Source organism: Hoplias malabaricus, chromosome 1 (genome assembly GCF_029633855.1).
Source record: "Hoplias malabaricus isolate fHopMal1 chromosome 1, fHopMal1.hap1, whole genome shotgun sequence".
NCBI lineage: Eukaryota > Metazoa > Chordata > Actinopteri > Characiformes > Erythrinidae > Hoplias > Hoplias malabaricus.
The window spans coordinates 14,322,414-14,349,910 of record NC_089800.1 but is presented as its reverse complement, the minus strand read 5'-3'; the positions used below and the strand labels follow the sequence as shown (position 1 = coordinate 14,349,910).

The 27,497-nt window shown below is 42.2% G+C and overlaps 1 protein-coding gene across 2 annotated transcripts in view; it reads left to right on the top strand.

Moving 5' to 3' along the window:
* The window catches only part of ek1 (eph-like kinase 1), a 109,565-nt gene extending 93,332 nt beyond the window's left edge, over positions 1-16,233 (top strand). The window contains exons 12-17 of one of the 2 annotated variants that reach the window (XM_066646836.1): positions 1,480-1,541; positions 2,719-2,928; positions 5,999-6,148; positions 7,943-8,136; positions 10,101-10,227; positions 10,401-16,233. In XM_066646836.1, the coding sequence (XP_066502933.1) occupies positions 1,480-1,541; positions 2,719-2,928; positions 5,999-6,148; positions 7,943-8,136; positions 10,101-10,227; positions 10,401-10,580 (923 nt within the window). In that variant the 3' untranslated portion in view covers positions 10,581-16,233. Of the gene's footprint in view, positions 1-1,479; positions 1,542-2,718; positions 2,929-5,998; positions 6,149-7,942; positions 8,137-10,100; positions 10,239-10,400 lie in introns of both variants that reach the window. The other variant, XM_066646837.1, reaches the window with a different exon arrangement.
* The last annotated feature ends 11,264 nt before the right edge of the window (positions 16,234-27,497 follow it).

The window sequence follows — 27,497 nt, the reverse complement described above, 5'->3', positions numbered from 1 at the left end:
TTACATTTCTTTTGTCCTCTGCCATTGAAAAGGGACAATAACACAGTGAAGTATTTAATGCGGCTTCACCTTTATCAATCTCTTAAGATTGCATTTTGAAATGATATTGTGGGCGCAACCCTTGTCCATGAAGACCTCTGTTGAATGTAGTTTTTGACCTTTACAAAACAGCTGTGATAAGGGCCACCATGCTTAGACCATTAATGTGTAACTCATTGACACATTAATTGAACGATTGAATGGTCTGTGTACACAAAATAACACAAGAGTTTAAGGCAGGTTAAGTAATTGTTTGCATAGTAAATTAAGAATCATATCCTGCGTTAATAATAGAAAACAGTAGATAAATAGGAAATTTCAATTTTTACCAACTTAACTGATTAAGGTGTAATTCTTAAAATGTCTTGTATATGGGCTTATTCTTCATTCATAACTACATACATTTCATATTATTTTCATAATGTTTACTAAGAAATTACAGAATACCTGTAACATTACAAATTCAGTAATAATCTTGCACTTCAAGTGATTACTAGTGACAGATCTCAAGCTACTGCATGAAGTGCCCCAAGGCTCAATGCTAGGTCCGGTGCTGATGTGTGATAATGGCAGGAGGTGTGCCCATGGCTGGAGGGGCACGTGCAGGGAGAATTTCCCATCAGTCCTCTCTGATAATCAGGGTGGATTAGCCCCATGGTCGGTCCTGTCGGAACCTTTCAGTGCAGGTGGGGGGCGCAGGCTGTTGCTGCACTGATTGGCATTCTGTTATTGCAGAGAAACCAGGGGAGCATTTTTAATCACTTTGTGACACCCAGGTGTGAACCTCTCTTTTGCTCCACGCCTCCATATACACTCCACCATGCCCCCACCCCCACGCTGGCCCCATATGTGGCGCTGGCAGCTGCCTGTGCAGAACGAGGTGAACACTTTTCCCATTAACAGATTTTTGCACCTCTTCCCTCCTGCTCTCACACCCCTCCTCTCCTTCCTTGGCCAATTCATCACTGCACCCCCCCCCTCTCCACCCCTCTCCCCACAGGAGTCTCTCTCTCTCTCACTCTCTCTCTCTGTCTCTGTCTGCCTCCCCCTTCATCTCCCTCCCACCATAGGAACTCATTACCATTCATGGTATTTCTGGACAAAGATATTCTCAGAGGACGGTTCACTCTAATTATCTGCCTGACTGTTATTGAGAGCTTTGATTAGGGGCTGTCACTATGAGTAACAGGCAGCAGGTAGAGAGGAGAGGAAAGGGGGCTGGGGGTCCATGAGAGAGCCCCCCCGCACCTCTTTTTTTTCTGTCAGCTCAGAAATGAATTAAATATGGGACCTAAAGAGATAGCCTTTTTTGTCTTGCCACGATGTCTTTTTTTCAGTTTTCTCCTGTGGAGAAATGATTACAAAAACTCTTTTCTTCTCCTCTCTCTCTTTCTTGCTCACACACTCTCTCTCTCTTCGCCTGTCTCTTCATCTCAATAGGTAAGCCTGTGATGATAATAACAGAGTACATGGAAAACGGCTCATTGGACACGTTCCTGAAGGTGAGCATTTCTTGTTCTCTCCCACAATGGAACATGGTCATTTCACATCCAAATAGGAAACAATATGGAATAAAACAAAAGCACCCTGGTTGTCACAAACACATCTGGACACACCCACTGATTTGTTTATGTATTCTATTCAGCTTCTGGTTCTGCTTTTTTTTTTTTTTAACCAGTCAGCCATAACTTGTGAGAGATGTGAAATATGCAGAGGAAAATGTAGCCAGTTATCGAGAAATGAAGAGGGAAAAATGACAAGACGATGTCCATGTCAGGGAGTTTCAGTTTCTAAGCACAGGCTATAATCAAACATCATGAATTTTTCCCATAGCTCACATAAAAAGCCAATTGTATTATTCAGTCACTGTAACTAATAGCTCATCCTCTGCAGTATGTAAGGAATCAGAGATTATGTTTTAAGAATTACTAATAAATAAAAATAAAAACCATTGGATTAAATCTGCCTCCACTATGTGAAGATACATGATAGGGCGTTAGCCAAAAATCACAAAGAATAGCACATGAGGACAATGCTGGCAACAGTTGCAGGATTTTCATTGCAGTAAAGGGAAAGCTCTCAATGTGAATTTTCTAAATCGCTGAAGAAGGGGATTGGAGGCTGTGAATGGAAGAAGCAGCAGTCATGGACATACAGGCACATTTAAAAGCCCAGAATCATGAATAATTTTCATGAACAGGAGAGAAAATCTGAGTTTGGAATGTCAGGGCAATGTGTCCTGGAGGACTAGAGGTTTTATAGCCAAATAAAAATTCAGTGTACAATTATATAAATGTTTGTGATTATTAACTCATTTGCAAGAGTTCAGGGTATTGTCAGAAATGACTTTATACATATTTGTCTATGGATTTGTACCAATGATGCAGAATGTATGTGTTAAAAATATTGAGATTCTTAACTAGGTATACACCCATATGCCAACATTTACATATCGCTGGTCAAAGTTTATAAGTAACACAAGATGAAGAACGTCAACAGCGAATACAATTAAATGTGGCATATTTACTGCATTTTAAGTGCATCATTTCTGCTTGTGTATAAAAATGAATTTAAAATCCATGAAATATAAAAACTGCCATAACCTTTGCATGTTAAATATTGCAGTGTTATATAGTTATTTTATGCCTGTTGTTGATAAGTTTTACTATACGTCTGCAGAAGCTCGATGGGCAGTTCACTGTGATTCAGCTGGTGGGGATGATGCGTGGAATCGCTGCTGGGATGCAGTACCTCTCTGAGATGAACTACGTCCACAGAGACCTGGCTGCACGGAACATTCTGGTGAATGGGAACCTAATCTGTAAAGTGTCTGACTTTGGACTGTCCCGCGTTCTGGAGGACGACCCAGAGGCAGCATACACCACCAGAGTGAGTGATGTTTCTATCGTCATTTAAACAGAGACTATGGTACCACTTTACTTGAAGGCGAGCCACATAGGGACATCAATACATGTGCATAAGGAAGGTATTGCAGATATACACAGCAGTGCTATTTATGAATTGTTTATGCCAGTAAACCCAGTGTGAAATGTCATGTTTTTGAAGTAAATTACATTTTTATGGGTATTAGAGCCGTGTTGACAGACAGTGTTCCATTTGTAACATTCCATTTTCATTAAAATATATAAATACATACATACATAAAAATATTTAAACATATTCTCCAGTTATTGAAAATATGAGGTGGAGACAAGTGAGAGGAACATTTTAAGTCCTTTGAAATGAACTGATAACAGTAATCCTTCACTCATAAGGCTTTGCTTTCACTCAATACACCTTTTTATCAGAGCAGACATCAGTAAAGACTTATTCCAGACAAAGTGCTTCACCCACACGTGTTTTACAAACTGTACTCGCTGCTTTAACTAAAGGAGAATTACAGAGAACTGGCAAACTGTTCCTGAGCTCTTGGATTTGAGGCTTCATAACAGAACACATGTATCAAGTATCTACTAATTTAGCTTAAGGGCTTTATACTGTTTAAAATTCTTGTGCCATCCTGAAATTACTGATAAAATTGTTCATAACTGTTCAGGTATAAATATGTCATTCAGTACTTATACATGTTTTATCACTTCCCTCTGTAGGTAGCTGTTAAATGGAGTGTTGCCTAAGTTATACAACAAAGCCTTATTACCATATCTGCTCTGTCTTCCATCATTTCTTTTCCATGGACTCTATTATTCACCTTAATCCCTCGTCTTTATTTCACATTGTGGAGAGATCCACGACTCTGATATCCAGTGACATTACTGCGACTTATTTTAGATTCTTAATTATCCCTTTACTCTGTTCCCCCAGCGTAAATGGAATGAAAGTAAAATGAAACAGAAATGAAAAGCAGTCTGGATCCATTCGTAGAGCAAGAATGAGGTCAGTAGTGACTGTTTGCTGAAAGCTTTCCAGGACGACTGTGGAGGTGATGGACAGCTAGGCGTTCAGTCAGCAGGAAAACAGGAAAATACAGCCTGTTCTCCGGAATCGTTACAATAGGACTTTACAGATGCCCCTACAGTGTACAACAGACCCTCCTGCATGGCATGGATGGGTGGCGTGGGGGTGTTTGTGGGGGTGGGGGGTGGGTGTATGTCTGCATGCAAGAGCACTGTCAGACAAAGGGTTTTGGTAATGGATAATAAAAAAAAAAAAAAAAAAAAAAAGAAGCAAAATCAATGTTATTTCACCCTCATAAATACAGCTGAAATATATATATATATTAATAGTTCCCTTACTAGGGTACCTCAGTAGGGACACAGCAAGACCCAATGACTCTTTAGTGATTTTTTATTATTATTATAAATAACTTGAGGGTATTCCAATTGCTCCAACTGGTTTTAAACCTTTATCTCACCACAATTAAAAGTATAAACATTCATTATCTGTAAGCGCTTATCCAGTTCATGGTCGTGGTGGGTCCAGAGCCCACCTGGAATCATTGGGTGCAAGGTGGGAATACACACTGGAGGGGGTGCCAGTCCTTCACAGGGCAACACAGACACACACATTCACTCACTCACACCTACGGACACTTTTTAAGTCACCAATCCACCTACCAACGTGTGTTTTTGGACTGTGGGAGGAAACCGGAGCACCCGGAGGAAACCCACGCAGACACAGGGAGAACACACCAACTCCTCACAGACAGTCACCCGGAGCGGGAATCGAACCCACAGTTTCTAGGCCTCTGGAGCTGTGTGACTGCGACACTACCTGCTGCACCACCGTGCCGCCCCAAGTATAAACATATATTTTAAAGAACACACAAATAGAACCCGAGGGTTAAAGTATAATAATAAAGTATAATACAGAATATAAAAACAATACACAAAAGCCAATTCGTTATGAAAAAGTCCTTCTCTTCTGAAATCTACCCCTCAGACCCCTAAGGCTCATTTGAAAGGGTTAGGACAGGCACCCTCCTGGCCGAACCCTCCTGGCCGAACATGGCACAATGGCACTGGGACATACACTCTAAAGTGCAGCATCAAGAGGAAGCTGTGATTACGATGGAAACCACCAGCTGTGCGCTGGAGTCGATAACAGTAGATCTTTCCCCTAACGCACTGTGAGGTGCCAACAGGTGGAATTACAGCTTCATGCAGCATCAAACTCCTATCATCAATCAACCTGCCTGCCCTAACAAACATGGTCCTCTGAGAGAAGTGGAGTTAGAGAGAGACAATCAGATGGAGAAGGATGAAAGAGTCTCCCTGCAGGGTTTTAGTCGTTTATCCCGGGCCGCTGGAACCTACCGATTGTGTCAAAATATCACAGAACAGAACAGAACCCTGTTGAGAGGGTATTTTTCCTGCTGTGATATGAGACATCAGCTTTCCTATGCAATATCATACGAGTTAGTGTATAGTTCAGGCTGGGATCTATAGGTTTAATCCTCAGAAGCCACAGTTAAGAAAAGCATGGAGTAAACCACCACACACACACACACAGAATATTCAAATATTTGCCGAAATATGGGACCAAAATCCCTAAGCCTTAAAAATACTATTTGGGACAGCCCTAGATAGGAGGTCAGAAGTTTAAAAATATGGTATTGCTCAAAAATGAAAGGGAAATCAGGGTAAATCTTTTGTGCTGAATGGCCACTTTTTTCAGATTAGGTTACAAGCCAACACTAACGCTAACTGCTGCACTGTCAGAGGCCAGTGTGCCAACTTCACTGTTTTGGGACCAACCTATGAATCTTGGCAAATACAGGATAAAATGTACAAACATGTTATAGAAAATGTAAATAAAAGTAATTTAATATATATGTAATTCCTTATGGAGTCCCATTTAACATCTTTATTATGCATTGTCAATCAGATGTAGCAAAACACCAAAAAATATAGTTTCCTTTATTCCTGATATTGCATTGATGATGCCTCTGGCCTTAGGGAAAGTTATCTTATAATGGGCAACACCATCTTGCTTTTCACAGGGGGGTAAAATCCCTATCCGATGGACTGCACCTGAGGCCATAGCGTACAGGAAGTTCACCTCAGCCAGCGATGTGTGGAGTTACGGCATTGTGATGTGGGAGGTGATATCCTATGGGGAGCGGCCATATTGGGAGATGTCCAATCAAGATGTGAGTACATACGATCAGTTCATTTCGAGAAGCCGAATATGTGGTTGTAGCCCCTTGTCTCTAGTCTGCAGCACAGATATGATGTATAGATGATAAATCATCTGAAGGAAGCGCTGTAGCAGAGCCTCCATGAGCTAAAAATTATAGATAGGTTGCCCTTGGCCTACTGCCCCTTTGTCTTACTCTATTTCTCACTGTTCTTTACATCCACATGTACTCACCAGCACACACACTTGTTTTGTTACAATGTCTGTACATGAGGTTATGTTTATGTCCCATATCTTTTACATATTGTTACTTTTTTGTTTGTGTCTTTTATTTTTAACACCAAAGAAAATATGTACCAAATAAAATAAAATAAGCTGTTTGGCCTTATTTGTTTAAAAGAATGAAGCATGTAGCTTTTATAAACACGTCTTTACAAATGAGGTATTATTGGTCTTGTAGCCTGTTTTAGTTTATTGTTTTCCTACAGAAATCAAGACATTTTTCCTGAAAATATAGGAAAACAAGTACGCAAACACACACACACACCACATAGTCCAATGATTGCATCGCCAGAACTCCCAAAGATCTCTCAGTGCGCTGTGATAGAAACATCAGGAGGTTTTAAAAGCTGTGAGCTGCGCCAAGTAGCCGCTATCTGCTCCATTTTGGCCCTGCGGATCGCCATCAACTTGAGGCGAAAGAGTTCTTTCTGCCAAAGTACATTAATTCCCCTGGACCGCAGATTCCCTAAAGAGTGCGATCCCGCAAAGGTAAAGGAATAAATGCAGCTGGAGGTGGGGGAACATTTCCAGGTTTCTGTTCACAGGTTGCTTTTGTCGGGACTAGGGATTCGAAATCCATCGCGGCTGGCTTTCGGCAAGAGTCTGCACATCAGAAAGCCTTTCATTTATTCATTTCCACTTTGGGAAGCACACTCTGCCAGAAGGTTGGTGCATAGCTAAAGGAACGGAGATTGGAAAACGATACGGACTCCGAAGTAGCGTCTTTAATATCGGGACAGGAGAACGCTAGCATGCCTGTTAAAGTAGAGCCCAAGTTTTTTTGTTTTTTTTTTGTACAGAAGCTGGGGACCAGAATTTTGAAAGTCTTGTTTACAGCATAAAACAGAAACCCATCTGTTCTTCTTTCACTTACCATGGCAACAGCATCCGAGGATCTCCAGAGCTCCAGTCCTGCAGGCAGAGTTGGGCTAATTGCTAGCTTTGCATCCGACTAGTTTATTTTCCCCAATCATGCTCGCAGCGATACTTTTTTGCTTCTTAAAAGCAAAGAAATTAGCTGTGGTTTCTTTGGGCTCGGCTTATAACTGACAAAGACGACATGTTTGGAAATCACACTCATTTTCAATACTCTGGGATAGAAAACTGAAATGGAATCATCCACCAAGATGAAAACTCCAGCTCAAAATTCACCAGATGTGCACAGAATAAGAAAAAGACATATAGTGGTAGTAGTGATTGCTGTAAATTTTGGTCGCCCAGCACTGGTCCAAAATTGATCAGGAATTAACAGATGGACATCATACAGTGAACTTAAACCATGTATTGCCCAAACGAACATTTTCCTGATTATGTGAAATTCCTTCAGTTTTTCAATCTGCTCATCAGGAATCAGACATTCAAAGCATTTCCTTATTTTTCTTTGTGTTTTAATCTTAGTTTAACCATTAGCTCAACAATGAAATATTTAGTAAGGAGTTTTGACCCATTTACGCTTCCTGTGAATATAGTTAAAGTGGATTGAGTTTCAGTTATAAAACTTAGTTCTTGTCATGCCTCTCCACAGGTGATAAAGGCAATAGATGAAGGCTACAGGCTTCCGGCACCGATGGACTGCCCCGTGGTGCTGCACCAGCTAATGCTGGACTGCTGGGAGAAGAACCGCAGTGACCGTCCCAAATTTGGACAGATCGTCAACAGCCTGGACTGCCTCATCCGCAACCCTAGCACTCTCAAACAGCTGGCCAACAGCACGATCTGGTGAGACACAGCTGGGAACCACTGGATTCTCTTACCATTCACTTCAGCTCTGTCAGTCAGTGCACTGGAGTGGTGTTTATTTAACATGATGTATGATAGAAAACTCAGCGTGACAGCAGTAAAGTTAAGGCTGCTCTAGCCTTCTTTCAAACTCCTGCATAATCATATTTTTAATATGGAACATGTGTCGAAGGACAGAGACATTCATGGATTTGTGTCTCTTAAAAGATGTGTTCTCATGAACCAGATGAAAATATTAAAGAGTACTCAAAGTCAAAGTTTAAATTTTATATTTTTTATGAGAAACCATAGCTATTCATAATAAAATGAATAAAACATAATTAATAAAAACTGATTTATATACACTGAACATTGCAAATTAGCGATCATCCCTCCGTTATTTACCGCCCAGTTAAAACAGCTGTAATTTGTTTCTGTGGTAACTTGTTGATTTATTAATGCATTTTAAAAGCCGAACTGTCTCCAAAATCCTAACATGCATTGTATGTTTGACCAGAACAGCCTGCCTCGTGCTTGTCAGTCAAATAATAAAATTAGCTTTTGTTTCGAATAGAACCAATTATTTCCAAAAGATTGTCCAGATAACGCAGTGCAGTAGATTGGAACCAGGCGGATGACTGAATCAAGGCAGTGATCTCTGGGTTCCGCACTCTTGCGTCTCCTCTGGCTGGTGCAGAGCAATGGGGAGGGGAGCTGATTGCTCGTCTGTTAGGTTCTGAGGGGCGCCAGGAAGGAAAGTAGATGAGGGCCGGTTTGTTTAGCCGGGCGCTAGCCACCATCAAAGCGAAACGTGTCTGCTTTTTCTCTCAGAGTGCCATTTGTGCAGAGCGCAGGTCGAGGTCTGAAATGGTGTATGTGAGTGTGTGTGCGCGTGTTAGGGACAGGGATTGCGTTGTAATCAGACATCCTGGCGGATCTGGTGAGCCTGATGTCAGCTGTCTGGCTTTTGGCTGCTGATTAGCTCTGACAAGGCCTTTCAGTGCTGTTGGTGAGAGCTGCCCCGTCACACACACACACACACACACTCACACACAATTGTGTGCGTACATTTGTTCCCTCGCCCTAGAGGAAGATGTCTATACACCCCCCATTCATTTGAAGCCTTTGTTAGTTTCCCCTTGAAAATTGCCCATGGCTACATCACATAAGAACAGAGGAAGCAGCAACTCAAAACGGGTTTATATGAAAACAGGAGCTGAAAGGAGCCTGTTCCTAAACTTCGGCCTTTTTAAATGGGTCAGCATGCTAAATTGTAGTTATTTGTGTGCTGTCTTGTTTCCTATTACAGTATAAAGAGGCAGCGTCCTTTGTTGTTGGGTGCACAGAGATTCAGATGAGTACGGGCTTCTTATTCTATACTCGAATACATTTATCTGAGCAATCACAGAAGGCAAGATCTGCTTGCCCATATCGTTGAGTTCAAATTTCCAGTACTATGTTTACAAATGACTACACTTATAAAGGTTTATAAATGGTGTAAACACCTTAAAGGTCATTAATAATCATATGTGACACTGAGCTAGAAGGGCAGCAGTGACTTCTTCTTTGTCGTATACTGAAAGTGTCAGAGATCTTACTAAAAATGTCAAGGTAAAAAACAAAAAGACATTGTGGTTAAATGTGCTAAATGGTTAAACCTATTAACACATTTGTGCTGAAGCTCACAGGCTGAATGTCGACTAACGGAGAAGGTCAGTAAGGTAAGTATCTGGTGAGATCTGAGGTTTAACAATGGAGATGTGGTTTCACAATTTGGCAAATTGTAGTCATATTGTAAAGAGGTATGATTCATGTCTTGGAGGAACTACATGCAAGTTTTCACCCTCGTTTCTTGATGGTATAAATCGATAGGAGCAGACCTTCATAGGAGACAGAAGTGGCAATATCTAAAAACATGTCAGTGTGATGATTGTGAGTAACTTTATTAACCCCTACATCTTCAGGGAAGACCCAGTGACCCCAGAGCCTGCAGTCACCACCGTGGAGGAATGGCTGGACTCTATTAAGATGGGCCAATACAAAGAGCACTTCTCTAACGCTGGCTATGTCACGCTGGACTCCATCCTCTATGTCAGTGTCAGGTAATCTTTCCTAGTCCTAATTCTGCTTCTCAATTAGCTCTCGATTAGAATCTCACACTGAGCTTTCACAGCTCATCTTTTCAATAATAATTTTAAAAAACCCACGGTTTCCTTTGTTTGTCTGTAACCGCACTCCTCCGCTCTCCTCCCATGTGTTGACAGCGAGTTGGGGAAGATGGGAGTGGCGTTGACAGGCCATCAGAAGAAGATCCTCTCCAGCATACAGAGCCTGCAGACACAGCAGAGCACCCACGTGCAGGTATAACCCCCAGCCATGCACACAGACGGCTCAAACTGCCCACCACTCCAGAAGATCATCCCCCACCTCTCGTCCAGCACTGAAGAACACAGCCTTCCAGGACCACCGCAAGGGGTCAGCCAAGACACCACATCACTCGGGCAACTCCGGTGATGAGGCGCGAACCCTTCACGCTGCAATGTGGAAGCAACTCTGAGGAATCGGATCCATGAACATGAGGAGAGGCACCACTGCACAGCAGACACTGGGAAACCTCACTGTAGTCTTTTCCTCAGTATCGGCAGCCCAGGCAGAAGAAAAAGATGAGCATGTGTTGTGAAAATAACTCAGCATTTCATAGTAGTGGTGTCGTGACCCGTAAATCCCGTACTGTTAGATTTGGCATAGGTGGTGTTTATGTAAGGACCACGAGTGGACCAGCTCCGCGGTCAGTTGTGAACTTCATGGTAGTAATTTAGTACTTCCCAGCTTGAGGCAGACTACTCACTCCAAGATTGAAGCACTACCCACACACGGCTGCTGTATGTTTCCTTTATATTTGGAAATAGCCTGTCTCATACTCACCATCCAGGCAGTGTGTGGTCGTATGGCTGGACCAAGACGTGTAATTTTGGTCGCGGTGCTGGACACGGGAGCACCTTGCGTCCTACACTTTCTCTGAGCATCGTGTGCCGGCTTCTGTTGACCGCTCACTCGAGACCAAGGACAAGCATCAACTTTAAAACCACAAGGACGTGACTAATGGGGGAGAGAATTGACCTTCACTTTGGAAATGATTTTGTGTGCCCCTTTTTTTCTACAATTGCTGAGACAATGCTTCTTGCAGCCACTTTTATTTTTCTCATTCTTTTGTAGAATATCGATATCAACAGGAGGCGCTATGTGCTCCCCTGTACTCCTGATGACCTGATGACCATGTGCAGTACTTTATCCGCTGAAGCACAGGACGTGACCGCGAACTCTCATCAGTGTGAAGAACTCCACTGGCTTTGGATGTGACAGAGCCTCTCTTGTGTAGAATGTATCAGTGTTTTGAGCCTAGTGTAGCAGTACGCAGGTTACTTTCTAAAGTGGTTGGTACCGGTTCATCTGTTATGTAACCTCATGGTGATTGGTAGGGGTTTGGTAAGTGTGGAAAAAAATGGTTTCTATTCGTGTAGAATCTTATAATACCCTTTGGCTGACCAAGGTGGATGAATTTTGTTCTACAGAGGGTGATCTAGAGGTCATATAACACATCATTGTTCTTCGAAGACCACAGACATTTAAAGGTTAGACTAAAAGCTTTTTTTCCCCAGTCCCTTTGTCATATTTTTCAGAATATCATGTACATATTTCTGTGTAGAGTTTATGGAGTTTATTGAAGATAGCTATGTCAGTGATATTGGCACTTCAAAGCAGACACATTCCAAGCTATCTGGTTCAACGTACAGCATGACAGAGATCAGTTATTGAGAAATGTATAGTTTTATGAAGGAAAAGGAACAGAAAAAGATGTAATACGGTATAAAGTGTACAGTTGGTCAGTGGGTCTTTGTACAGTTATGGTTTTGTGGATTTGGAGCATTTTGACGGTTGTACATTAGGACTGCACGATGTATCTATCCCCATCACGGTACAATATGTGACATTACAGTCTGTTGGTATTTACTAATGAGATGATGACTCATCTGAATAGCCTGGGAACACCTCAAAGTCATCATATATGTGTAAAAAACAGTCGGGTCAAGTTAAACTTTTGAGGCAACAGAGTCGATTTTGATTAGATATGTTTTTGATTTTTATTACAAAGTGCCAAAGACCCAGTGGTTGAGAACCCCAGTGGCAGACCTCACGGAGATGAAGTAGGTAGAATTTTGGACTACTGTGACTCTTTTAAACAACAGTGGAGCAGAACATCTGGACAGAGCCCAGATTTTTTGGGCGGCTACATGCTCAGAGTTTTAGACTAAACTCGTCTGAGCTCAAACAAGCAGTGCCACTGTTTAAAATTAGGGTAACATTTAGGCAACTCTAACCCTTTTAGCTTGATCTGTCTTTGTTTTATTAAACACTGTAGCTTGTGTAAAAGCTGTACTTTGTAGTAACTAAAGAAGGCTACTAAAAACCAAGTGATAAAACAGGCTCAAGAAAGAACTAACAGATTCATTAGGGATTTTCTATCCAACAGCTGTATGGCTTCATTTATCTGCATCGTGTAGCACTGTTGTACATGAAGCGACGAGATTGCTCTTTGTAACCTTTGACGCTAGCTTTGGACAGAAGAGGATTGTGTGGTGATGGAATGTAATGGATGTATTAGCTTTATGACGGGTCTGGAAAGCTAAACATTTACTCAGGAGGTTTTTCTGTTTCTCATTTACACTTTACATTATTCAATACAGCAGCCAAGCAGAGCATCTGGACACAACTCCTCACCATTTTCCCCATGATCGCTTCTGTAGTCTGCGCAATTTTCATCAGTTCAAATGCTTTTACTTTGACCTCCTTTCTGTTGTGCATTTCCACAGTCTCAGAAAAGAAGGTACTGAACTTTCAGTGAACTGGCAAGGGTTAATCTTTAGTGTCTTTATCCAGGGAATATCATTTGAAATTTGAATAAATACACAGTTGACTCCATGCACCATTTTGTGGTTTTGCCACAACAGCGACATTATTTAAGGTACACAATCGGACATTGAGACCAATGTTACATTTACACGGTTAGTACGTTGGTGAACGTGTACCTGTACAGTACCTCTTTTCTAACAGTGCTACATGTACTTTGTGGTTGGTTTTGCTTTCAGTTACATGGAAATGAAAGCAGTATTGACAACCAAACTGAAGTTGACTGTGCCACAGAGGCTACTGTCATGTTTGCTGGAGATAAATACCGTACGAAAAAGAGCTTGTTTAAAAAAACGCAGACTGCGAATTAATTTCCTGCTCACCTGCTCCCTCTATGATACCTGGGGAAAATATTCATTTGGTGCGGAGATAGTAGTAATTGAAAGGCAGACATTATTATTTATTTATTCATGTTCTTAAGTGAGGCAGAAAAAAGCCTGTTTGCTTCAGTAATGTGTTTGTTTTTTCCCCCCTTCGAAATATTTATTGAATAAAGAGTTGCCATCTGAATACCTGGCACGTCTGCGCCCGTCGTCTGCTAATATAATGTGAGCTTTCCTTAATTGCCAAATTACTGAAGCATATGTGCCTATTCAGACTCATTCTGAAGCAGAAACAGCAACAGGGAATTGTTCAGTGGGGAGATGCGAAGAAGCGATTCGTGACACGGAAAAAAATAATCTTTCTTCCCAGAACCCACTATTTCAAGCCGATTTCAAAATGCTGCAAATTCCAGTTATGGAAAGGGTTTATGTTGGAAATTCATCTGAGAACCTGCAAGTTATGATCAATGAAAATACAAACTGGAAATAAAATGCTTGCATATGAAAGGAAATATACATTTGTAGACACTGCATAATAATGAGGATTCAGCTACTAGATTCAGCTACTAGAAATCACCCAGAGTGTTCAGATACATTGTTAATTGGTTGTTTGTTCTGCTGCAGTAACAGCATTTACTCTTCTGTGCGAACTTTAGACTGGGGGTCAGAACATTTCCATGAGGGTTGGATGGCTTTCAGCCATGAGAAAGTTACTGAGCACAGTTACTGATTTTGAATGATTAGTTCTGGATCCCAAACACTACTCTAACTCATCCCAGAGATATTGGACGGAGGTTCCTGTTTCCGCAGAACAGTTCCACTGCTACACGGCTCAATGCTGGGACCCTACACGGTGCTCGTTGCTTATCAATGGGACACTGTGAACTTAAGCACATGTGCAGCTGATCCAGAGGGTGCCATTTTGTGGTACACTTTTATACGGCGATTATACAGCCTGTGCATGGATATCATCGCTGTCCAGTGAAACACATATCTCCAAAATAGCAACTTTTTACAAGACAAGGAAAAACCTTCTTAACCTTTAATGGAAGCCAATGTAAAGAGATGTTAGTCGTAGTACTTCTGGAGCCTTTCTATTGGTCCATTCATCTTTTTATTTTCACACAGTGTAAATCCACAGCGATGATATTCAAGCATCTGTGTCCACAATTTGTGCACCTCAAAGTAGCTGAATTCACTAATTATAATGTGTCTTACAACCTCTTTAAAACATTGTGTATTCATGTATCATAGTGTCAGTGTATTGATTCAGCAATGGCCCAAGCAGTGTCACCAACAGGTTAGCTCTGTAGACCACTGAATATATGCATACTTTTCTAGTCAATGTTATGCCTTATAAGGATTCTTTGGGGTCTGAGCACAGTTTCTGAATGGGAAAAGCGAATGAGATTTCCAAAACTCAACACTATCACATTCTGGGTTAAACAAAAGTGGGTAACACTTTATTTTTAGGTCTGATTCTTAACAGTTTATAAACAATTGACAAACAGTTAACACTTACTTAGTTAACATTAACATAATATTTGTAAGAGGGCTTACAAACGTGTTAAAATATATTTATATAATGTGTTTAATACTGGCAACAGTACAGACATTCAGAGTAACCACATTAACATGTTTGTAAGCTGCGAGGCATATTCACTATTATTGTAGATATCAAGGAGCATACTGTGTGTTTACAGCAGGTTCTTTATCTTCATGGTGTAAACTCTCAGTAGCCATTAGACTGAAAGACTATTGTAATTGCAAAATGACAGTAGAACTCAGTCCTCATTCTCAATTACAGGCACTTTTCTGTTAGTAAGTGCTTATTAATGCTGTGGAAGTAGTTCATAAAGAACAACCCACATTAATGAGGTTTTGAGGAATTTGCAGGACAATAGCTATAGTGTAACATATTCACCTTTATGACTACTGCTTATTAATGCTATAGTTCATACCAAAAATACAATAATTCAGTTGCGGACGAACCTCGTCATTGTAAATTCATCACGGGTTCATAGTGTCTTCTGATCAAAGGACACCCGAGTATACAATAATCCTACCATTGCATTTACTAGCAATAACTACCACATTAGATCAGTCTGGATTTAAATATTTTGAACCTGTTTATTTTTTAGAGGCCGTGTGCCATATAAAGATATGTAAGATAATAGTACAATGCAAAAATCGTAGTACATTAGTAAATATTTAATAACCAATTCAAACAAATACATGATATAATTAAATTGTATTTTACACATTTATAAGTGCTTACAGCTGATATGTTACAATTAAATGAGTAATGGTAAACTGCCTGTTAACAGTTCATTAACAGCTTGCTAAAAGTTAATTAACGGTTAAGAATCCAACCTTAAAATAAAGTGTTCCACTCAAAAGTGTTCAAAACCCAATACATTTTGTCCTGCGTATATATCTTTCACTGAATGTCACTGGTCATTACTGTCATCAACATCCCCAACAGGTTTATGATCTGTGTATAAAGCACCAGGGCTCCAGCAGCTTCAAAAAATGTGGAAAGTTTGCACAAGCCAAGGCCTTGGTTTGAATCATTACCCATCTCTGATATGTCTGCTCCAGTTGCTTGAGTTTTGTACATTGTGGACCTTTGTTTACCTCTCATTATTCCATTAAAAAAAGTTCCATCCGAAATGCTAATGTTGCTTGCGGTGAATACAAGTGAGTAGAGTCTGATTAGCATGAGACAAAAGATGTCATGCTAATACATGGATACTAGCTTCTATTCATTGTTAGGCTTGTTAGCGTGTTTGGTGGAGATGTTTCCTTAAGCTCTTGATGAACTGTTGAACATTTTGTCCAATAAATTTGTTATTTTTAATGGATTGTCTTTGGTTGTTGTCTCCCTAGGCTATAAACACACAGCTCTATAAAAATAAAATCACTGCACCGTAATTCGCAAAAGCCAGCCATTAGCATGTTTAAAGTTGCTGTGTAGGTGTTGTGAAGCCTTATGAATGATGACCTCAGCGGAAACCAGTGTCCACTGCAATGGTCCAGTGGGTCCAGTTAACTTCAACCAAGAATCAGTGTTTAGTGTCACTACACACAAACTGGACATATGTGCACCCCCCCCCACACACACAGCCACTCACACCACTCCCTTGTTCCTCTTCCAGGAGATGCTTATGAGATCCATATTAACAGTGGCCCACCAGCTCATGGGTCTTTATTATTCCCATCATGCACTGCTAAGACACAGGACCACCATCTGGAGGAGCCCGAGCCAACGGCTGCCACTTATTTCCCTGCTTTCGCAGCACAGCTCCCAGAGAGAGGCTTCCAGCAGCTGCCTCATCACTCAGCATTAAATCAGTCCTCCGTCACCCGCGGCAACAGCCAGCCATCTTTACTACGCACCCGGTGACCGGGATCGGGAAATCTTAGTCCAAACATGACGGGATCGGACTGTTCCCATCGAGCCCACACATCGCTTCTCTGATATGTCACAGACTCAAACTGGAATGAACTGCAGTTGTTTCTTCACTTCTATCAGCTATTGGACAGCACTTACACTTTTTCCTTCTTCGTCGCCTCTGTTTGTATTACATTAGGCTCATTTTAATCTGAGGCGTGGCAATAAGGTTCACAGACATCCCCAAGCATCAGAACAATGTAGACTTTAGTCGACACAGACGACACTCTACAACATCAGCCCAAAAAAAAACATTTGGGCTGATGCTCAAAGGCAAATGTGAATGGGTTAATGGGTTTGTCCTAATAGTAAAAGATAGTAGCTGAAATTAGGCTAGCCATTATTCTTTTGGTGCACACAGTCACACAGCTCCAGGGACCTGGAGGTTGTGGGTTCGGTTCCCGCTCCGGGTGACTGTCTGTGAGGAGTGTGGTGTGTTCTCCCTGTGTCTGCGTGGGTTTCCTCCGGGTGACTGTCTGTGAGGAGTGTGGTGTGTTCTCCCTGTGTCTGCGTGGGTTTCCTCCAGGTGACTGTCTGTGAGGAGTGTGGTGTGTTCTCCCTGTGTCCGCGTGGGTTTCCTCCAGGTGACTGTCTGTGAGGAGTGTGGTGTGTTCTCCCTGTGTCTGTGTGGGTTTCCTCTGGGTGACTGTCTGTGAGGAGTGTGGTGTGTTCTCTCTGTGTCTGGGTGGGTTTCCTCCAGGTGACTGTCTGTGAGGAGTGTGGTGTGTTATCCCTGTGTCCGCGTGGGTTTCCTCCGGGTGACTTTGAGGAGTGTAGTGTGTTCTCCCTGTGTCTGTGTGGGTTTCCTCTGGGTGACTGTCTGTGAGGAGTGTGGTGTGTTCTCTCTGTGTCTGGGTGGGTTTCCTCCAGGTGACTGTCTGTGAGGAGTGTGGTGTGTTATCCCTGTGTCCGCGTGGGTTTCCTCCGGGTGACTGTGAGGAGTTTGATGGCGGCACGGTGGCTTGGTGGTTAGCATGTTCGCCTCCCAGCACTGGGATCTTGGGTTCAAGTCCCATCTGGGTGGAGTTTCCATGTTCTCCCCGTGTCTGCGTGGGTTTCCTCCAGGGTCTCCGGTTTCCTCCCACAGTCCAAAAAACATGGAGGGTAGGTGAATTGGCTTCTGTAATAACTGTCCTGGTTTGTGAGTTAATGAATGTGTGTGTGCCCAGATATGGATTGGCGCTCTGTCCTGGGTGAAGTCCTAGTGCCCGATGCAGTCCTCCAGGTGGACGGTCGTTCCTGGTCGAGAGTACGCTGTGCGCGTTTGGCTGCCGCTTCTCACCAGTGTGTGTGAGAATTGAGTGTTCTGAGCAGTGTAGATTGTAAAGCGTCCTTGGGTGTCTAGAAAGGCGCTATATAAGTGTAATGATACTAATAATAATAATAATGTGTTCTCTCTGTGTCTGCGTGGGTTTCCTCCAGGTGCTCCCGTTTCCTCCGAAGCTCCAAAAACACACGTTGGTAGGTGGATTAGCAACTCAAGTGTCCGTAGGTGTGAATGTGTGAGTGTGTGTTGCCCTGTGAAGGACTGGCGTCCCCTCCAGGGTGTATTCCCGCCTTCCCGCCCAATGATTCCAGGTAGGCTCTGGACCCACCACGACCCTGAACTGGATAAGAGCTTACAGACAATGAATGAATGAATGAATGGACTAAATGTTTCAGACTACAGTCAAATTTGCACAGAATTTTCTCAACAACAGTCAGATTTGTACAAATTATTAGTGAGATTTTTGTACACGTACATCTGTGTTGACGGAATTTGTTGGACTGTAGTCAGGTTTGGATGGAATTTCTCTGAGGTAGGCCTTGGCCTGAGATTTTAAACTTGGTTCTGCAGTTTTGGGTTGAACAGTGTGAAATGTTCTTGGGCTGTACGGCTGAGAATGTCAGGCCTGATTAAAGCTGGAGAAGAGAGTCTCTGTAGAGCACACTGTGACTATGCATACTGCCGTTCAATTCTCAGAGCCGCTGATTGAAGCCTGTGTGTCCGAGCTTGTGTGCATTAAAGGAGAGCGAGTGTGTTCGTGCATGTGTTGTGTGCGAGATTTCGAGCATGAAGCAAGTTAATCAAAAGATTTATGAGCTGGGCAGAAAGGCAGGCCTTCAAGAGTCAGAGACGAATCCGACTCTGAAAACCAATTAAGTATGAGCTGCATTCTTTGTGCCGAATAGCAAACACTGTGTAATTTTTCCTCATGGCCGACCCATAAAACAATGTAGCATCTCTCTCCTGCTGATTGTTATCTAATTATCCAAACATCTGGATCCTGCTGGCTTTCAATTGAACTGAATTAATGTTTTTTTTTTCTTTCTCCATGAGATGCTCCCAAACCCTCGCAATTACAGAGTCTACCCAGTAGTGATTCCTTCTGTTGGCACTGCGCCTCCATCCTTCGCCTCATTCTTTTAATTAAAGTGCAGATGCTGATTAGAATCGATATGTTTTGCTGCTAAATGAAAGAAAACCCAAGCAAATAGTGAAGTGCTTCTCAATCCTGGGCCTGTTGGGCCTCTGCTTTCAAAGCTTTAGAGATCCCTCTGCTCCCAACACACCTGAGGCAACTAATGAGCTAATTATCAACCACTTCCGAAGCTGAAGTGCGTGTGATGGAGTGAGGAGAGTATTACAACAGGGCGGAGCCCCACCAGAACCAGCACCAGAACCACTGGTGAGAGGTATAGGGGTGTCCAAAATGTCCAAATGGTGATGTAACAGTGCAGTGGGTATAGGGCAGTATCCATGAGTCCCCAAACATTGACAGGCAACTGTTAAAATGAGTCATTTTTGAAACTCATCGCTGAGTGCAAGCAACTATTTAAACCAGATTTCCAGAGTACAGCTTTCCTAGAAGAGCCAGTAGAGTAATGCCATTATTACCCACCGATGGAGCAAGAAAAAACAATATCCTCATCTCTTTTCATGATAGTCTTTGCTGTTTTTCTGAGAAATGTCTGACAGAAATGTTTTTTTAATCAATTTATTTATTTTTTATATATTACATGTTTACTGACACTGGGGTCTGTATAAACATTAGACCAGTTTTCAGCGCTCAAACAAACTGAAGAGCTGTAGCAAATGGTGAGGAAACATCCTCTGAATTTTATTTATAGGGTTTTTTCTTTTAAATTATAGTCGTGAATCATGCCTTCACCTTAAAATGCAATGGTTTACATTGTGGGGACAAAGGAACGAACACACACACACACACACACACACACACTGGTTGGACATAAAAACGTATTTAGTCTCCAGTCTTGTGAAATTTCCTGTTCAAATGTATAATTCCCAGTGTGTGTTGACCTTCATTTTGGACGCCGCTGTTAAAACACCTCTATTATCAAATGATTATTCACACCTGCATCAAACAGCAGCTATTGATCCCCAGACTGTTCCAATCCCAGGCACTGAGTCTGGGACTTGTTCCAATACCAAGGCCAAGCAGAGTGTCAGAAATCAAGAGGCTGCTGATTGCAGCCATTTGGCCATAAAGATGACACATCTGTTTATCAGAATGGAGAACACCTTCAAAGTGTGAAGAGAGGGCATGGTAAAGATTAGACATGCGTTAGCGTTATTGCCTGCATCTGCTGAGATTTCAGATGAACCAGTGCTCTGCCACAAGCTGGACTTAATGAAGCTCCCATATATCACTTCAAAAGAGAAATAGTTGTGGGAACATTGTCCCTGAACTGTCCTTGGTTAGAAGATGATGATGATGATGATGATGATGATGATGATGATGGTTACACCTATTTTCCAGTCCTTCAAAGTGCTTTCCTCTCTTTGAAACAAAGCTTGCTGTACTTGGCTTCCTAAACACTATGACCATGCTGACCACATTTCTGCTGAAAAGAAGGATAGTTATTGGTAGATACTAGAGGTGGGTGATAAGGCGCCAAAATAATATCACAGTATTCCAGGGTATTTTGGCAATAAAGATATATTTGGCGATATGAAAAAACACTGAAAAAGACTCTTGTTAATTTCAAGGACATACTATTGCAAAAATAAATAAATAAATAAATAAATGTTATTCATTCATTCATTGGTTGTAACCACTTATCCAATTCTGGGTCACGGTGTGTCAGGAGCCTAACTGGAATCATTGGGCGCAAGGCAGGAACACACCCTGGAGGGGACGCCAGTCCTTCACTGGGTGACACACACTCCCATGTTCACGCCTATGGACACTTTTGAGTCACCAGTCCACCTACCAACGTGTGTTTTTGGACTGTGGGAGGAAACCGGAGCACCCGGAGGAAACCCAGACAGACACAGGGAGAACACACCACACTCCTCACAGACAGTCACCCGGAGGAAACCCAGACAGACACAGGGAGAACACACCACACTCCTCACAGACAGTCACCTAGAACGGGACTTGAACCTACAACCTCCAGGTCCCTGGAGCTGTGTGACTGTGACACTACCTGCTGCACCATCCTGCCGCCCTAAATAAATGTTATAATAAGTAAAAAAATTTAAATGATAGTTAATATTTTAATATTAGTGCAAATCTAACAACTTCAAGCATTCAGAAGAAACAACAAATAAATGTATAAATGTGTTTCTCTATATTATTGCGCACCATGCGATATGGCACATTCCTAGTAGATACCCCTAACAGTAACAAGCTTTACATTTCAGAGAAGGCTTTACGTTAGATGATTATTCATTGCTGCGAGGGTTTGGCATTTGGGTCTTGTGTGTCGCTGCTCCACAGCATCTCAGAAAGAGAATTCTTTAAAGGCAATGTCTATGACTGTGAGGATATGGTGTCCTCCTGTTTGTTTATGTTCAGAATCTCAGCAATTTTTAATGTGGAACGACATGTTTGAGCGCAAAAAACTGACTGTTGTTTTATACGTGGCTGAAGTTTAACTTGTCTGTAAGTTATTATTCACTGTGTGAATTACCACAGAAACATTTGTAACTCGAGTTGTTTAGTTTTGTAACACATTTGGTCTATGTTTACTTTCATTTGTTTAGCGCTTTCTAGAATTTATAGTCTGTTCCACATTAAGTGAAAACTACAGATAAAAATAAGGCAGTATTATCCACCTATGGAGCAGTCATGAGCGGAAAGAGCCTAGAATACCGGACCGAGACCCTCTGTTTTTTAACCATAAAGTGAACTGGGGCTTCTTAAACAAATTAGACTGGTTTCCAAACTGTCTGGAGAGCAGCGAAGGAAGGGGAAACATCCTCAGTATTGTATTATAAATTATTTATTGATTAAAATTGTGGACATCACTTTTAAAGCAACCCCATGTAAGATTTTATGTTTTTGCTCCTGGGCTCACCCTAGACTTGCAGAGTGTAATTTACTTTTACAGCAATGTCAAGAAATCATGAAGGAGGGGGGGAGGGAGTGGCAGTTTCCTACCCTCCTTCAAAATGTACATAGTGCAGTTTCTGCAGTGCTGAGCCAAGAGAAGCAATAACAGCGACTCTGTTCTCCCTGTTACAGGTCAGTGAAGCATTACAATGATTTTGAAGCCACAATGTGAAGGTAAAAACATCACCTATTGTTTCTTAAAAAAAAAAAAAAAAAAAAAAGCCTTTACCTTATGAAACTTGAAAATAACCGTGTGAAAACTTTGGACAGACTGCGCGTATGTAAATAGACTTTATGGAGTATCTGCGGAAGCACACAAGCTGCGTTGGCACCAAGTGAACATCTGCGTCTTTCACTGCTGCTGAATTCTCCTGTTTTCAGCTTCTTTGTGTTCTCTGAAGACTGCAGACGTAGTGACAATGTGCCACACGTCTCTGACAGCGCAGCTTAGACCCAGATGTTGAGCAGCACAAATGTGCATGAAACAAACACAACTGGCGAAGTGAGCAGCAGTGTTGGGGCTGACGCCTCTGACTCTGTGTCGCAGCGAAGAGCAGACAGCTGGCTGAGGAACACGCAGCAGCGCAGACAGCGAGGGGTTAAACAGCGTAGGTGATGCTTGGGATGTGAGTGTGACCATGGTTATGACAAAGAACGCATGTCTCTCGCATGGGAATCCATAAAATCCCACAGTCCTCTGCACGGTGGAGCGCTTGGAATAAATCCAGTTCTACAGACGTCATGCTCCTGAAATGTTGTTGGCCTGATGTTTTAATGTAAACCAGGGATTATACACCTTCTACACTCTGTGTTCATTTTTCTGCTTTATCTGTAGTCCACCTGTTTCTCTGCATACGGTCTTATCTCTGTTTCACCCTACTCTTCAATGGTCAGGACCTCCACGGTGTAGCAGGTATGATTTGGGAGGTGGATTATTCTCAGACACTGATGTGGTGGTGGTGTTGCTCTGGTGCGAGTGGATCAGACACAGCAGCGCTGCTAGAGTTTTTAACTCTCGCTCACCATCCACTCTGAAGCTCCTACCTCCTTGTCTACCTTGTAGATGTAAAGTCAGAGACAGTAGCTCATGTTTCGCTGCACAGTTGTTGGTCGTTCTCTAAACCTTCATCAGTGGACACAGGTCGCTGTTGGCTGGAAATGTTTTGGTTACGGGACTATTCTCTGTTCAACAGTGACGCTGAGGGATTTTAAAATCCAGCAGAACACACACTAACACACCACTCCCTGTCAGAGTCACTGCAGCACTGAAAACAATCCGCCGCCCAAATCATATCTGCTCTGAGCTGGTCCTGTGAGAGTCCAATGAAAAACAGGTTGAATGGTGGCAAACAAAGTATGCAGAGCAAAACAAGGGGGTTGTTTTAATGTAGTGGCTGATCGATTTAACTCCAGTACAGAATGAAGTCTTTGGACACTACACACGTCTGATCAGAGACTTCAGGTTTTACTTCTGAATTTTTACATTTTTTTCGCTGAACTGTCACATTAAGATTCAGGACTTTATCAGTCTCCTTCAGTGTGTGTGTGTGTGTGTGTGTGTGTGTGTGAGAGAGAGAGAGAGTGAGAGAGAGAGAGAGGCTGTGACTGTGACTGTCACAGTACTCGTCCACCCCCACTCGGTAAACACACACACACACACACACACACACACACACACATTGCATAACCTTGCATCAGACTGCCATAGTTTGGCAGTGATTTCTGTTTCATTGTCGTTTCATCCAGAAATAATAAAGTAACAAAAGAATTCTGCAGCTTTAAAGCTGATCCAGAAAAAGAAAAATGCAGGGGAGCTTGTCTAAGCCCGGAGTGTGTAAGAGTGTGAGATGCCAGTGTGTCTGTCTGGGCCTGTCACACTTCCCTGAACAAATAAACACACACACACACACACACACACACACACACATACACATATACATTCGGAAGGGTGGTCTTTCTCTAGCAGGCTGCAGCTGCAGCTGTGGGCTAGCTTTGTATCTTCTGGTGTGTTGGAGTGTCTCTCTCTCTCTCTCAGAACTGGAATGGACACTAAACACAACCAACGCCAAGTGTCAGCTAGAGGGGTATACATCTAGGGTTGCCACATCTGAGCAGTGGAAAACCAGGACGCCCGGGGCGCATCCACTGTTTTAAATGGACGTACACACACCTGAAAGGAAGTCTAATAACAGAAACTGCACAGCAGGGGGTGTAGAGGTAGGACTAACCCTAGCTGTCTAAGGAGTGAGTTTTCACTACGTTTTTGGACACAGCCTTTATAACAACCAATCAGATAAAAGCATCTTTCTGCTACAGCAACACAGAGAGCAGCACACCAGGCCGATGGAGGTGCGGGGAAGAGAACACTGATGCAACAGCAGAATATATGTTTATTAAAAGGTGTATGAATATGTGAATGGGAGCGCGTTTTCATGAAAAAAAAAAAAAAAAAACGCATAATAGGCGTCCCGAGAAGGAGGATTCATTTTCCGGGACATCAGTAAAAAAAGAGAACCATCTCGGGAAAACCAGGACATGTGGCAGCGCTATATACATCCCGTCAGTACTGAGTGGTGCAGCAGTGGAACTGCATTCTCAGAAGTGATGCACCACCATCTAATACCTTGGATGTGTTAGAGTGGTGTTTGTGATCCAGAAAAATTCATCCAGTGTCAGTACCTTGACCTCACCAATGCTGTCATGGCTGAAGGCCATCAAATCCTGACAGCAATATTCCAACATGTAGTAAAGTCTTAGTAAAAAAGTTACAGCTGCAGGAGAGAGACAAACTACCAGTTACAAACTGATTTAAGAGCTGTTTAAACTGCCATGTGTGTGTGCGGTGTAGTGTGGGTGTAGTGTGTGTGTGTGTGGTATAGTGTGTGTGGTGTAGTGTGTGTGTGTGTGTATGTGTGGTGTAGTGTGTGTGTGTGGTGTAGTGTGTGTGTGTGTGTATGTGTGGTGTAGTGTGTGTGTGTGGTGTAGTGTGTGTGTGTGGTGTAGTGTGTGTGTGTGTGTATGTGTGGTGTAGTGTGTGTGTGTGGTGTAGTGTGTGTGTGTGTGTGGTGTAGTGTGTGTGGTGTAGTGTGTGTGTGTGTGTATGTGTGGTGTAGTGTGTGTGTGTGGTGTAGTGTGTGTGTGTGGTGTAGTGTGTAGCTATGTACTCCTGTGTGAAACTGTTAATTGAAATATTATAATAAAAATAAACTGTAATAAAATCACGTAAAATCAATACAGTTTTGAAAAGACAACAAAACTACTCCTAATATGTAAATGATTCACCTGACAGCGATCTGTTAATATATTGTTTTCCTCAGATGAATTTCAGACTTATTCATACGTGAGGTTTTCCATAATTTAATGACGTGGAAAAAGCCCAGGCAGAGCACCTTTGGGTATTTAATAAAGCACATCAATCCTGGTTATCCCAATGCAATTTAGCTGTGTGCTGAAGGGATATGGCTCTTTCCCTGGGAGAGATCCCAGGTATTAAGTATGGAATACATTAGTGCTGATCCGAACGAGGAAAACATCATGGCCTCACTCAATTAACCTTAAAGATACGGAGAGAAGAAGGAGGTGATGAAGTCTCTCTTAGTGTTAATGATATTTTAACGAGACAACTCCAGCTACTTAACCCCTGACCTTACAGAAATTATACATGGGCCAAGAGGTCAGATTTATTGATCTGTCATCAAATTCTCCTCATTACAGATGATCAGATTATAGGCCTGACAGCCAGACTAGCCGGTGTTAACCTGAAAATTAACATTACACTCTTATCCAGAGCAACGTAGTTTTAATTTTCTAATAGCGGTGGGCTAACACAGCATTGGGAGTCTTGTCCAGGGACTTTTATTAGTGCGGTGCTGTGTTCCTGCCCAAGCTGGGAATTAAAACCCATACTGACATACTTCCTCATGAACCCTGGTCAGATTAGCCACTGTTAGCATGATAACTATGTTTCAGTATTCTACTGCTATGCTTTAGTACTTGATTTGCCTGTTGAATATTGGCTTTAAATTACTTTATTATTTATTAGGGACTGTTTGATTGCAGGGCGGCACACAGCTTCAGGGACCTGGAGGTTTTGGTTTTGAGTCCCGCTCCGGGTGACTGTTTGTGAGGAGTGTGGTGTGTTCTCCCTGTGTCTGCGTGGGTTTCCTCCGGGTGCTCCGGTTTCCTCCCACTGTCCAAAACACATGGTGGATTGGTGACTCAAAAGTGTCAATAGGTGTGAGAATGAATACGTATCGCCCTGTGAAGGACTGGTGTTCCTGCCTTGTTCCCAATGATTCCAGGTAGGCTCTGGACCCACCGCAACCCTGAACTGGATAAGCACTTACAGACAGTGAATGAATGAATGTTTGATTGCATTTCTGTTAGACTAGCCTTGTTAGCACATTAACTGTGAGACGATGTTTTAATGAAGTGCTTGGCCTGTTTTCACATTGTTCCATCTCTTCCTCTTTAGAGAGACTAAAGGCTTCCACATACGGGATGTGTCTCATCATGCAGCCTCCAAAAATGCACATCCACTCTTTTAAACAGAGGTACACACATAAAAGAAAGTCTAATCACAGAAACTGCACAGCAGGCCACAGTATTTTTCATCTTTCTTATTTTCAGGCGACTGTAGGATACAGGACATGACATCTGCATATCATCACATTTATAAAAGATTTAAGTTTTATTCTTAAACCAAATTAAGACTATTTAAGTTTATTCATATTTGTTTTGTTTGAATTTGTTGTTTTTCACCATTGCTACATTATTCTTCTATTTCTAGCAGCTCCCCCTAGGGTAATTCATTTTTACAGCCCTACATTGAAACCAGTGAGGAGGGGGAGGGGGAGGGAGGTGGTGGTGGTTTCCTACCATCCTTAAAAATGTACATAGTGCAGTTTCTGTAGTGCTGAGCCCAGTGTACCAATGACAGAGGCTCTGTTCTCTCTATTACAGGTCAGTGAAACATCACCATATTTCTTAAGCTGTAGTTTTAAGATGAAAATATTACATAGTGTTCCTTTAAAGCCATACTGAGACATAAGATAACACATGAGGTTCTGGCGTTTGAAAATGAACAGTTTGTGTATAGAATGTTAATTGGTGCTGTCATGTTGATGCTGTACTGCGTGTCGCTATGCAGTGCTGTTTGGTGCAGCCTTAAATCTGACAGACTAGCTTTACTAATGTTAACATAATTGCTGCCAGTCATTGTTCTAATGCAGTTCCTTGCTTGTTAATTACTGTCCTCGCTGTATTCCTTCTAAGCCT